The sequence below is a fragment of the Vespula vulgaris genome, chromosome 4 (genome assembly GCF_905475345.1).
Source record: "Vespula vulgaris chromosome 4, iyVesVulg1.1, whole genome shotgun sequence".
NCBI classification, from domain to species: Eukaryota; Metazoa; Arthropoda; class Insecta; order Hymenoptera; family Vespidae; genus Vespula; species Vespula vulgaris.
The window spans coordinates 953,149-966,744 of NC_066589.1; the positions used below are offsets into that span (position 1 = coordinate 953,149).

At 30.8% G+C, this 13,596-nt stretch overlaps 3 protein-coding genes across 4 annotated transcripts; 1 reads left to right on the forward strand and 2 right to left on the reverse strand.

Moving 5' to 3' along the window:
* Positions 1 to 40: 40 nt before the first annotated feature.
* LOC127063604 (coiled-coil domain-containing protein 97) lies at positions 41 to 1,444 on the reverse strand. Its single transcript, XM_050993605.1, has 3 exons — positions 523 to 1,444; positions 228 to 390; positions 41 to 155 (listed from the first exon to the last, which is right to left on the reverse strand). Exons 1-3 carry the CDS (start codon positions 1,353 to 1,355, stop codon positions 111 to 113), a joined length of 1,041 nt encoding a protein of 346 aa, XP_050849562.1. The 5' UTR covers positions 1,356 to 1,444; the 3' UTR covers positions 41 to 110.
* Positions 1,445 to 1,543: 99 nt separating this feature from the next.
* Positions 1,544 to 9,033, forward strand: LOC127063603 (ATP-binding cassette sub-family C member 10). Of its 2 annotated transcripts, none has more exons than XM_050993603.1 (17): positions 1,544 to 1,686; positions 2,296 to 2,459; positions 2,545 to 3,303; positions 3,381 to 3,638; positions 3,713 to 3,995; positions 4,060 to 4,283; positions 4,352 to 4,589; positions 4,662 to 4,930; positions 5,016 to 5,243; positions 5,300 to 5,511; positions 5,587 to 6,445; positions 6,517 to 6,743; positions 6,863 to 7,369; positions 7,466 to 7,657; positions 7,742 to 7,985; positions 8,074 to 8,213; positions 8,296 to 9,033. In XM_050993603.1, the coding sequence occupies exons 2-17, from the start codon at positions 2,316 to 2,318 to the stop codon at positions 8,411 to 8,413; spliced, it is 4,902 nt and encodes a 1,633-aa protein (XP_050849560.1). In that variant the 5' UTR covers positions 1,544 to 1,686; positions 2,296 to 2,315; the 3' UTR covers positions 8,414 to 9,033. The 2 variants fall into 2 exon arrangements, with proteins under 2 accessions (XP_050849560.1, XP_050849559.1); XM_050993602.1 differs by having other exon boundaries at positions 1,681 to 1,829.
* LOC127063188 (EF-hand calcium-binding domain-containing protein 11-like) lies at positions 8,722 to 9,780 on the reverse strand. The gene is made up of 4 exons (XM_050992590.1): positions 9,689 to 9,780; positions 9,191 to 9,320; positions 8,995 to 9,133; positions 8,722 to 8,909 (listed from the first exon to the last, which is right to left on the reverse strand). Exons 1-4 carry the CDS (start codon positions 9,778 to 9,780, stop codon positions 8,722 to 8,724), a joined length of 549 nt encoding a protein of 182 aa, XP_050848547.1.
* Between the last annotated feature and the right edge of the window lie 3,816 nt (positions 9,781 to 13,596).

Here is a 13,596-nt window from a genome sequence, read left to right on the forward strand (position 1 = left end):
TATAAAAATATAAAAACAATATTAGAAATAATGAAAAACATTTGGTAATCTTTTAAAAGTCTATGTTTTTATATTTACAATATTTGCCTTAAAATACTATATCTATAAATTCATGTCTCATTGTCCACACTATGTGTGTTTGTAGAAGTCTGTTCCTATTGAATAAATAACTCTTCTGTAAGTCAGAACTTTTGGAATGAACTGATTGTAAAGAAATATTAATTAACCTTCAACGATCGCATGTAAATATCCAATTCATCTTCAGATTCACTCTGAACTATGCTGTTTTCTGGAATAATAGTTTCAGGAGATTCTGAATCAAAATATTTTTCTTCTTCATCTTGAGTTCGCAAATCTACATTATCGTATGCTTCATTGTTATCGACCATGCTAGAACAAAATATTAAATAAATATATAGAAAATTCTTATTTATTCGAAATAAAATCTTATGTTAGCAATATTGTTAATTTTATATAATAAAATAATACACATATATAAAACAATACTTATTTTTTTAATACCTATAATCAAACTCAAGATCTTTTCCTTCTAAAAAGCTTTGATACATATGTGTTACAAATTCTTCTTTAAGTATCTCTTTTTCTTTGTTTGAGATTTTTTGTATATATTTATGTATATGTTTTGTTTTATTTTCATCTTCTTTGTTAACTTGAATTTCAGGTAATTCACCCCAAGATTTATTTGGTTCTGTTTTCAAATTTGATTGTTTCAATGAATAATTTTCATCCGTGTCGTCATCGTCAGAATCATTCTCTTCTAGAACATCATCTTCTTCTTCTTTTTGTAATTTTTCACGTTCTTTAATCCAATCTCTTTCAATGCTTTCCATAAGGAGATGAACAAAAGTAGTACTTTTTATATCTATATTATCACGAGTTTCTTTTTGCTTTTTTGTTAAATATTGCCCAACAAGTTGTTCATATAATAATGGATTCCGTTTCATCATTTCACATTCACTGAAATATTCTCCTTCCTTTATCAATTTTTTAAGTGCCTCATATCGTCTATTTTTTATATCTCTCTGTCTTATAGAATTATTAAAATGTCTGTGTAATCTATTTATATGGTAGGATATTTCATAATTTTTATCTTTAGCACTATCAAAATATTTTAAATGTTCTTCAAGTAAATAATGTCCAAATTTTGCGAGAAATAAACAATGACTTCTTTGAAGTAAATTACTTGCAATCGTTCGTTTTTCTTCAAATGTTAACTCAGGATCATCTTTTTGTTGACTTTTAAAATTTGCATCACTTTCAGCCAAATAATTCAATAATTCATCTTCCAAATTGTTTCTAACCTCCGTCATTGTTTTGATAGAATTTTGTTCCATTTTTGAAACTTATCTTTTCACAAGCATCATTAATTCGTTTGATAATTGTTGCTTTTATTTATATATATATAAAATCATACTCGTATAATTCATTGCATAAATATGATGCATTATTTAGATTAGATAAAAAAAAGAAAAGATATAGTTCTCCTTTTCTGGTTATATAAACGATATAATCACAAACATGTGGTATAACTCGTTTTCCTTGACATATTATTTATTTAACTTTTTATTTATTGTTTATAACAGATAGAGTTATATTTCACGATTATTCAAAATCGATAGTAAACTAATTTTACGTCACTTATATCTCCGAGATCGTATTCGAAGCGTAAGTTGGGAACTCCCGCATTAATCACAGTTTAATTTTGGGTTAACCGCATCAACTTCGCATATACTACTCGAAGAATTGTCAAAGTAATATAGTGCATATATAATGAAAAATAAAAATCATAGAAAGTGAAATATAAAAAAGTAATACATATTTTTTTAATTGTGAAAATATTACATATAAAATATATTACGATTTGTTCTATAATTGTTATATTGTGCTTCATCGTATTTTCGAAGTGATAATTTCATTGTTTGCTGTGTGTCATGTATTTGACAGAGAGTAAAGTTATTTTTAAGCTTTGTTCTCTATATTTTTGATTTATTTTAATTACAATTTCAATAGATATACAAATATGTTTTTAATGTGTATTCCTAACATAAACTTTAAATCTTTTTCTAAGAGATAAGTATTTGTATGTTTTCAAACAATAAAGGAATACTTAGTATTATTGATAGTGTTGTTATGAAATTTTAAATGATTCCATCTTTTTTTTCTGAGAACAAATATTCTTTGTTAATACGTTGAAATTTATCTTAGTTTATATATTCCTTTTTTATTTATATTAAAATTATACAATTTTATAACAAAATTTGTTTTATTTTCAAGGTAATTGATAATATAAAGGTATGGAGAATGCTTGGCTAAGAGATACAGATGGAGGGATATGGGATTGGAATTGGACCGAATTGTGTGGATATTCCGGTGGTATTAAACCATTAAATCCCGAAACACATGATCTTGGAATTTGTTTTCAACAATTTTGCCTTCAAGTATTATAACAAAATTTGTATAAATAATTACAATACATTTTTATTTATCTAATTATTTAATTTGAATATATTTGATTTTTTATAGGTACCAGTTTTAATTTTAATAGCCATTATTTCTGCATATCATTGCGGAAAGCAAAACGTATCTCTATTTCGTGGAAGTCAATGTCATTATGTTATAACTATTAGAAGTTTAATTACTCTGTGTCTTATATTGCTTCCTATAATAAAGGCTTATATCATTTTAACTAATACTACTATTCCTTCAATGAATAAGGAATTGAAGAATAATACATCATCTATAACTACTACACTTGATACGTTATCATATAACAACGAAGACTTTAATTTTGATCCTGTCAATATAATAAATACGATTCGTAATGGAATAAATGACACAGCAAATTTTGCCAAATTGATCTTTTCATCTAAAAATAGTATAAGGACCACAGATTCTCCAATATTATTATCATATTCACAAGACTATAAGCCAGAGCTTACTGCATTTGAAAATAAAACAATTACCGTTAAACCAATTGATTATCTTGTAGCAGGAACTGAAGGATTAGCATGGGTTGTTCATCTTTGTTTTATTCTAAGTCTGAAAAGAAGAAATAATTGTAATGTGCGTGGTCCACTATTGATTCGAGCATTGATATTCTTATTGACTGTCATTTCTATATTATTACTGCGAAGTCATATCAATAACAAATCCACGAATGATGTTTTACCTAACTTATCATTGGGATTCAGTATCAGTACAGTAACGCTTTTGATACTTTATACATTAACACTGATACCTGCTAATATCAGATCAGAATCTGCAAGGTCTCCGCATTATGAAGTAAGTTATTACGCATCGTTTACCTTTTCAATCGAAACTCATTTTATATATTCTTTATTTATATTATATTTTTGTAGGTAGGAGAACATACTGCATTATTAAATACACCCACTTCATCTTATGTACACTTCCCTGGAGAGCAAGACCCAAGTTATCTAGGGACTGCAATGGAGGATGCTACTCTTGCTTCAAAATTGCTATTTCATTGGGTGACACCATTGATGGAGAAAGGTGTTCAAGGATTATTAAATCACACAGATGATTTATTTGATTTACCGGAAAGTATTAGCACAAATACTATTACTCAAGAAATAGATAAACATTCTAAAGTCCCTGTAAGTAGGAAAATATTGTTTTATAATGTTATTGTTGTTGTTTGTTGTTGTGAGATCATTGTAATATGCTTTAGGTTCAAGCTACGATCAGCGGTACAGAAGATATAATTGCTAATGAAAGAATATTGCAACAAGATACAAATGTTATTAAAAATAAATTGACATTACTTAGTCTTTTGCATAAATGTTTTGGATGGCAGTTTTATGCAGTTGGAATATTAAAATTCATTGCAGATTGTTCTTCGTTTATGGGACCTATATTACTAAACAGATTAATAAGTTTCATTGAAGACAAAAATGAATCTATTTCATATGGTTATTTGTATGCATCTTTGATAATCATTAGTGCTCTAGTAGGTAAGAATTTTTATTTTTGTTATAACATTTATAAATAATTAATCCGCGATATATTATTTTATAGGTGCTTTTTGTAATGCGCATTTTACGTTTTGGATGTCCATTGTTGGTTTGAAAATACGATCAACAATTGTTACATTAATTTACAGAAAAACTTTACACTCTTCAAATGTTCTCTTACATCAGCAATTTAATTTTGGTGAAATTGTTAATTTTATGACCACAGATAACGATAGACTTGTTAACAGTTGTCCAAGTTTTCACACATTTTGGAGTATACCAATGCAGGTAAATTTTTAATATTGTTGTGCATTTAAATTAAAATTATAAAAAATATATATATATTCTGTTTTTAGCTGATTGTGACATTATATCTTCTCTACCAACAAATAGGAATTTCATTCCTAGCTGGAGTTTCTTTTGCTGCTGTGCTTATACCAATAAATAAAGTAATTGCGAATAAAATTGGGGTTCTTAGTACAAAATTGATGGAATATAAAGATAAAAGAGTTAGAATTATGGGTGAAACATTACGTGGTATAACTACAATAAAGTTAAACGTATGGGAAGAACACTTTTCAAGGAACATCTTAAGTTAGTACACTTGTGTCAATTTATATGATAAAGTAATTCTTAATTATATTTAATTATGACTTCTTTCTATAGAATTACGAGAGAGGGAAATAAAATATTTAAGTGGAAGAAAATATTTAGATGCTTTATGTGTATACTTTTGGGCAACAACACCTGTTTTGATATCAATTTTGACTTTTGCAACATACATACTACTTGGCAATAAACTTAATGCTAAAACAGTCTTTACTAGCATGGCATTATTAAATATGTTAATTGGTCCACTAAATGCATTTCCATGGGTATTGAATGGTCTTACAGAAGCATGGGTTTCAGTTAAGAGAGTTCAAAGGATGTTAAACGTGTGTATATTTTAAAGTAAATTTTAAATATTTCATTTATATATCAAATTGTATATATTAATGACATCTGTTTCATGTTAAGTAGTTACCAGATATGAATATATTTTCTTATTATATGGAAAGTCCACCAGGAATTGATATTATGTTTAAAAATGTGACAACTGTGATCGGACAACATAGTGATGGTATTGAACTTTCAAATTTCAAAGATTTGACGAAACCTTCTTGTTCTAATTTGGAGGCTAAGAAGAATGTTACTTTCGAAGACAATGATACTTTCAATTTATGTGATATTAATATTACAGTACAAAAGGTAATTAATATTTATACATGGATTTTATTTCAACAAATAATAAATGATTGATATAGGGACAGTTGATTGGAATTATGGGTGAAGTAGGCAGTGGAAAATCACTATTGCTTGATGCTATTTTAGCAGAAGTAACAAAAGTTCATGGTACTGTTGCGTTAAACGATATAAATAAAGGCTTCGGATATGTGAAGCAAAATCCTTGGTTGCAATGTGGCACTATTCGAGAGAATATACTTTTTGGAAAAACTTATGATCATAATAAATACAAGTAAGTACTCTGCTCGAATATTATTATGAATATAATAAATTATGATATATGTCAATATATTTTTATATTACGTAGGAGTGTTTTAGAAGCATGTGCTCTCTTTGACGATATAAATTCATTGCCTAAAAGAGATTTAACTGCTGTGGGTGAGGCTGGAAATACGTTGAGTGGTGGCCAGAAAACTAGAATTTCTTTGGCTCGAGCTATATATGCAGATAAAGATATATATTTATTGGATGATGTCTTAGCAACATTAGATACGAATGTAGCTGCTCATGTTTTTCAACATGTTATCTTAGGCTTATTAAAAAATAAAACAAGGATATTATGCACACATCAAATTCAATATTTGATACATGCAGATGTGGTTATAGAAATGTTAAACGGAAAGATTATCAAAAAGGGGAAACCGTGTGATGTTATACTTGATTTAGAAGATTATTTGTTATCTTCTGAATCATTTGGGACTAATTTGAATTATAAATCTAGAAAAATAATAACAAATGAATTAAATCAACCTTTAAACTTAGAAGAGAATGCTGTATATAATGAGGAATATACTGAGAAAGGAAATCTAAAATTTAGAGTGTATACATCGTATATTACAGCTGTTGGACGTTACCTAGCGATATGTATATTGATTTCTATGGTATTAATGCAGAGTTCCAAAAATATAACAGATTTATGGTTATCTTATTGGGTTACACATGCAAATATATCGTCGCTCAATTCAACTATTAAGCCATTATCAGAAAAATTAGAATATTACTTCAACAACTATACTGTACAAGATGATAACTATTACTTGACTGTATATGGCCTCTTAGCCTTAGTTAATTCAATTTTTACATTAATAAGAGCATTTATATTTGCCTATGGTGGAATTCAAGCAGCTACTTTTATTCATAAACACCTGTTAAAAACTGTAATAAAGGTAATGACAAGCTGGTATAAGTATCGTATATATGATTATTGTTTGATAATAATATTATTATATAATTTTAGGCCAGAAATATATTTTTCGACATTCAACCATTGGGAAGAATTATAAACAGATTTTCATCAGACACATATACAATTGACGATACTCTACCGTTTATAACAAATATTTTATTTGCTCAGTTATTTGGTTTAATCGCAACAATCATTGTAACAGCCTATGGATTACCATGGATATTTCTGATCTTGGCTCCGCTTATCCCAGTTTATCATTGGATACAGAATCATTATAGGTATTATCCTTGAAAATTTATATTCAAATTTTATTACCAGATATATTTATTAATCACGAGTAATTAATTTTAGTGTCGTTATGTGATTTATCTATATTATAAATTTTATCTCGATTTAGGCTGACATCTAGAGAGTTAAAACGCCTATCCAGTACATCACTATCACCACTTTATGCTCATTTCAATGAAACATTGTATGGACTTACCAGTATTAGAGCTTTCCGGGCTGTATCCCGTTTTAAACAAGAAAATGAACTTTTATTGGAAGCTAGTCAAAAGACACAATTCGCTTCAATTTCGGCTAGTCAATGGCTTTCTCTTAGATTACAATTTATAGGAATTTCGCTTCTAGCAGGTGTCAGCATTATAGCTGTTTTACAGCATCAATATGATATAGCAGATCCAGGTTTAATAGGTCTAGCAATTACATATGCTTTATCTGTAACGAGTTTATTATCTGGCGTAGTAAATGCATTTACTGAAACAGAAAGAGAACTGATCGCAATCGAGCGAGTAAAACAATATTTAGATGATATTCCAGTAGAAACTGTAGCTGGAGAGAGTCCACCATATGCTTGGCCGAGTCAAGGTGTTATAGAGTTCAAAAATGTTGTTTTAAAATATAGGTAAGTATTTAAAATGTAATTACTATAATATAATTTCATAATAATTCTAACTAAAGGTTTTTTCTTTCTTTCTTTGTTTTTTTTTTTTTTTTGTAGAGAGCATTTAATACCATCATTGAAAGAAATATCCTTTATCACTCGGCCAGCTGAGAAGATTGGTATCGTAGGACGTACTGGTGCTGGAAAAACTTCTATTCTTACCTCTTTATTTAGATTAGTAGAGATAAGCTCAGGAAGTATACTAATAGATAACGTTAACATTCAAACTTTACAATTGAGTGCGCTAAGGTAATAATAATTTTTTGAAAATATAACAGTATATAATAATTATTTATACAAGTAGATTGTAAGAAATTATAAACATGATTTTAGGTCTCGACTAGCTATAATACCTCAACGCCCATTCCTTTTCTCAGGGACTATTCGAGAAAACGTTGATCCATTAAATCAATATCCAGATTTACATATATATAAAGCCTTAGAGAAATGTAAGGTTCACTCATTAATTTATCGTTTAGGAGGTTTAGGTGCTCAATTAGATGAAGGTGGTAGTAATTTGAGTGCAGGTCAGAGACAATTGTTATGTCTAGTTAGAGCTATTCTACATAATGCTAAGGTATATTCGCGTTTACGTTAATATATCGACAATTATACGAGATTATTTTTAACGATAGCAATGTTTAAACAAAATGATATTTTTACAGATAGTTTGTATAGACGAGGCGACTGCCAATGTCGATCAAGAAACGGATAAATTTATTCAAACAACAATAAAATCTTCTTTCCAAAGTGCCACTGTTATTACTATAGCTCATAGAATAAGAACAATTATGCATTGTGATAGGTATAATAATTTTTTTATTTAAATATTTATTATGTATCTGTGAATAACTAAATTTGTATTTAATTGTTGGTTTTTATTTCAGGGTATTAGTGTTGGGTGACGGAGAAATATTAGAATTTGACGAACCAAATTTACTGATACAAAATGCAGATTCGTATTTCTATGGTTTAGCTAATCAAGAGTTTTCAGACAAAGAATAAATTTCGTGCGATCTAGCATCGATCAATGTAAATATTTTTTCAGTATCTACACCATAATCATATTTATGTATATGATTATTTTGGTAGTATTAAATAACGATCGCACGTGATGAAATAATTTGCAAAGTATAACGTTATTGTTAATATAGGATTATATTTTCGTATATAAGTCTGAGAAAGAGAAGATAAGAATGATATAGCGACAAAAGGCATCTTTCTAATGAATAAAGATGTGCATAAATAATTTATATCAAAGCTATATAAAATATTAGAATCATCTGACATTGTTGAGTGCATTAAATCATTTATTATGTATAGTTAAGATTAATATTATTTTTGATATTAGTGAAAATGTATATAAACTCAGCCAGATCAATATATCCCTTTTGGTACTGATCTAATTCTTTAAATGTTTTATACCATACCGATGGTGATATTCTCATGTCAATAACTTCACTAGCTTTCCATAGATCTATCATTGTCAAATATCCTTTATCTATAGACATATACATATCTTTTTTTATTATTATAAATTTCAAATTATAAAATAATCTTTAAAATTTTCTATTGTATCTACTTACTATCACTGTCTATTAAACCGAATATAGTTTCTAAACTAATCGTCGATCGACCTATAGGACATTTTTTAAATACCCAATACTCGAACTCCTTGAGTGAAATTTTATTTGAGGACGAGCGAAAAACATAATTTATCTCCGGCTGTAATAAAAATGTAGATTTTTTTAACAGAAACGAATAATGTTTTACTTATCGAACTTTATTAGGGCAGTAACCAAACAATGCAGTCATTGCTATTTTATATTGATGTTTTGTTAAAGATCCTTCATTAGACGCATGATCGAATGCCTGTAATAAATATATATACACATATACACGAACTGTTAAAAATGATTATAAAGATAGCGTATACATTTATTTTTTACCGCTTTTATATATCGATGAATATTAAAATTCATTAGATTCTTCAAACAAAAACCAAATTATATATATTTAAATATTTATAAGATTGAGATTGAAGTTAGTTTAATAAATGTATCGTTTAGATCGATTTATACAAACAATTGATAAAAATCGATCAATTATTTTGTTCCTTCGGAATGAAAATTATAAAGTTTAGTTATATTTTGTTTTACGTTTATCCGTAAAAATATATTTGCACTTTATAAAACACATTAATATTAATTTCGTTGTCCATAATTTTAGCAATCTATTTTATTGAAATATTTTGCATTCTACGATGTGAATCGTTTTCACAGCCAATTAGCGCACTGTCGTAAACACAAGTACTCGGCTTGCTTCTCAGCTTCATCTGGACTGACATAACGTCTATGGATAACTGCATTCATGCATTCACGCGTATTCAGTATTATGTATATATATATATTTGTGTATATGTATATATATATATGTCCTCGCCCTTCTCTGTCATCCATTACAAGGTGGATGAAAACTAATGAGCTGTAATCTCGACTAATTTGCACTCTAACTTTTTAATTGCCCGTCTTTTAAAGACAAAACGCTTGGTACTTTCTACCTTGCATCATAAGAAGAAAATGCATATTACATAAAGGAAGAAATAATTGAAAAGAAAGATCCCCATGTAGATTTTAGATACGAATGCATACTTTTGACGTGTTTTCAAGTTTTAAAAGTAACATTATTGAGCGTTACTTTCAGCGACTCGTGAAACTTTCAACAAGAAACCCTATTATATTTTAATTGTAAAGTATAAGATTTTCACGAAGAATATGTACTTATGACAGGAGCAGAAAGTACAATGAAACAAAACTAGCTTCGTCGGAGTTTCACGGTCAAGAGTCGGATAGACTTTGAACAAGTCGTACTTTGAACAAGTACGACCTTTGAATTTTCTCTTTGAACTTAATGGAGCGTAAAATCGAATGAGTACCTTTCAAACGAGTTTATGTTTCGTTTCGATAATCAAAACACTGTTGATGACACTTTCTCGTTTATCAGAGGATCCTTAAATTTTTTTATTCACAGTTTTGAAACGGCTGGAAATCCTGAAAATGTTAAAAAAAAGATATATATATATATAAATAAAAAGAAATTAATCTCAAAGACTTTGTTACAAAAAAGTTTTCATTTTTTATTAATGAATTTCGATACGAAGTTTCTCTAGAGACGGATTTCGTTAAGGTGTTAAACGGATCTCGTAGGAATATTTGAAATTTCATCTTATACATAGATTTTCGTGACACGGTAGGTATGTCTCCTTTCACCCCTGCCCGTCTCGGCGAGTACTCGAGGCTTGAAGCATGGTCGCTGCCGTAGGGGTTGCCTGCTACCCCAAAAGTGCACCTAGCGAGGGTTGGTTCAACGAGTGCGCAGAGGCCCTAGAGGCCCTTGCCGTCACAGAGACCGCGCTTCGTTCTTTGTAAACTAGTTTGCGCCATGTTGGAACACGCTTGGCTCACTTGGAACTCGGCAAAAGCTGCGGTTAAATTACGCAACGATAAATTTTTTTACAACGGGTCAGTGTTACCCTTTATCTCGAAAGTATAACAGAAAATTCTAGCGAGTTCGCTCAACAGTTACGAGTATAACACGAGCAGTACAATTTCGTTTAACCGGTGAACTTTCGCAGTAAAAAAAAAAAAAAGAAAAAAAAAAGAAAAAAAGAGAGAAAGGAAGAAAAACGTTGCCAACGTCGTTGATATATAGAAAAATGATTCCCTTCAATCATTTTACTTTTCCAGTTCGAACGCGATGCAGTTGTCCAACGTTACGCCGATTGCTCGTTCCACTCGACCATATATTCGAATTAACTAGAAACGACCATAACTCATTACACTCACAATTCCCTTTCGTCAGAAGCACGCAAACAACGCGTTGTTCGCATAAATCACAATTTGTACTAGTACTCGCAGGTGTACGTACTTTTCGCAATCTGCATCTTGAAAAGTGTGTAACGAAAGTTGTGCGTACAACGTGAATACTTTTATTCTTTTATATTTTTCTAATGAAATTATGTTTCATCAATTAAAGAAGAACGTATCGATGGACGTAGCTCTACGATTTCTTAACTATTACTATCATTCTCTGAATAATTCGTCGAACACACTCGGGTCGTTTTGTTAGAAGCAACCACAACAAACTGTATACAAAATACAAGAAATATCCTTATATCTTTATATTACATATATTCTACATAGGTCGACGCAATGTTACCGCGGTTTTTTCTATGAATCGAAAAGAAAAGAGAAACGAAGAAGGAGAAGAGAGTGGGGGAAAGAGATGACAAAAACAACAAAAAAATACATGTCACGAGACGAAAGTAACACCTCTCATATTTCCATTAACTAAGGCAAGATACGGACGGGCGTTGGTGGATTACGGCTTTTACCGTGATTAATGCGTGGAGGCGATGGGAAACATGGCGCAAAACTGTGCTGGAGAACGTGCATCTCCCGTATGTATATCGCAGGAAACGCATTCGTATGGTAACGCGACAGGATCCTATCCAACTCTACCATTTTCTATCGAGTTTTCCCCTCGGTAAACGCACGTTATTCGCGTCTCTCCACTCAAACGAGTTCCCTTAACACTTTTCTTCTCCCATTCGTCAGTATTGTAACCTAGACGATATATTAGTTTTACCGATGATTACGTTGGACAGGATCACTGATGATTCAAGGACGTCTCGACACTCCATTCTTCTAGAAAATGGATTTCCGAGCGCGATCGTTTATGACCTATCTTTCTATCTGTCTTTTTCTCTTTCTATATGTGTATATATATATATTTCTATCTTATTTTCTCTTTCTCTTCCTCTTCTTGTCTATGATGGATGTTTTTCATAACTTTTCTCGCACACGTTATTGATCTTTCTCATAATGATGATGAAGATATCTCTTACTCGCGAAACTCGAAATAACTGATCCTCCATTTTCTGATTTAAAAGTTAAGAGTACTTACAAGTAAGAAATGGCGATGCATGGTGATAATAAAAAGATAAAAGAAGGATAACGAATAATGAAGAGATATATGGGGATTATTAAGATACGTATACGGAGTTTATATTCCAACGAATGAACGATTGATCGCATATTCTCTTGCGTCTTAATAATACATATGTAAACGAATCGATCTTTCGACAAGTACTCGGACGTACTTTGCAATTTTTAGATTGATGATACAGCTGGCTTTTCGATCGTGCGTATTATTTCATGCCGGTGTCGGTAATCGAGCTTTACTAAAGGAAGTTCGCTAGAAGAATAGTAGGGTGGGTAGAAAAAGTTAGCTCGTATGTCGTCTATGAATCAACATACGAAGAACTCATCGATCGTTAGGACTATCAAGAGGCAAAGTCAAGTGGGTCACTGGCATGTTCGTATACCGTAACACGCGTATACAAACACAATAAACCCTATTGTTACATATATACGGTATATACGTACGTACGTATGTATAAACTGTGGAAACATTGTTTTTACATAAAATCGAGCGTCATCGAGTAATTTCGAATAGAAAACGAAACCGTACGATTACGAAAGAGAGAAAGAGAGAGAGAAAGAAAGAGAGAGAGAGAGAGAGAGAGAGACAACGTCTTCGTTGTAAGACTAAACAGATCTCTTATACATATTTTCTACCTCCTTCTTCCAATTAATGCGACGCACTTTTAAAAAGTTATCTCGTAAATTTCTGTTGAGAATTCGTCGAGGGATAAGCATGTGTTTCGACGCGACGCATTCTCTATCTGTTCCTCTCTCTCTCTCTCTCTCTCTCTCTCGTATATATACACACTCAGTCACGTTATACAGTCTGTCGCGACGAGAAATGGCGGAGACACGAGAGAAGGTGGCGGGTCTTTCTACATTTACTTCTGTCCTGCGGAATCATTACTACGTCTCGAGTTAAGCGAAGCGAGAACGCCCGTTGACGGCAGCCGTTGATGCGTTAAAGGTACGAGAGGAGATGCACCTCTCTCTCTCTCTCTCTCTCTCTCTCTCTCTCTCTCTTTCTCTCTCATTCTTTCTCTTTCTCTCACTCGTTTTTTCTAGATCGTCAAGGCGACCCATTCATAACTCGTGCATCGTAATTGACGAGCCATGTGAAAGGAAGATCGTCGACGAGCAAATCTTATCGTCTGGTATTATGTAAATTTTTGCGTTACGTCTAACGGTCATTCTGTAAACGAG

What these genes read in the sequence shown, in the direction of transcription:
- LOC127063188 (XM_050992590.1), bottom strand. Translation starts at nt 9,780, where the DNA reads ATGAATGCAGTTATCCATAGACGTTATGTCAGTCCAGATGAAGCTGAG. An exon ending in TTGGTTACTGCCCTAATAAA is followed by an intron (nt 9,134 to 9,190) that starts GTTCGATAAGTA and finishes TTTTTATTACAG; the next exon opens with CCGGAGATAAATTATGTTTT. An exon ending in CGGTTTAATAGACAGTGATA is followed by an intron (nt 8,910 to 8,994) that starts GTAAGTAGATAC and finishes ATATGTCTATAG; the next exon opens with ATAAAGGATATTTGACAATG.
- LOC127063603 (XM_050993603.1), top strand. Translation starts at nt 2,316, where the DNA reads ATGGAGAATGCTTGGCTAAGAGATACAGATGGAGGGATATGGGATTGG. An exon ending in CTTTTCAAGGAACATCTTAA is followed by an intron (nt 4,590 to 4,661) that starts GTTAGTACACTT and finishes TTCTTTCTATAG; the next exon opens with AATTACGAGAGAGGGAAATA. An exon ending in TATGATCATAATAAATACAA is followed by an intron (nt 5,512 to 5,586) that starts GTAAGTACTCTG and finishes TATATTACGTAG; the next exon opens with GAGTGTTTTAGAAGCATGTG.
- LOC127063604 (XM_050993605.1), bottom strand. Translation starts at nt 1,355, where the DNA reads ATGGAACAAAATTCTATCAAAACAATGACGGAGGTTAGAAACAATTTG. An exon ending in GATCTTGAGTTTGATTATAG is followed by an intron (nt 391 to 522) that starts GTATTAAAAAAA and finishes ATTTTGTTCTAG; the next exon opens with CATGGTCGATAACAATGAAG. An exon ending in TTTACATGCGATCGTTGAAG is followed by an intron (nt 156 to 227) that starts GTTAATTAATAT and finishes TTTATTCAATAG; the next exon opens with GAACAGACTTCTACAAACAC.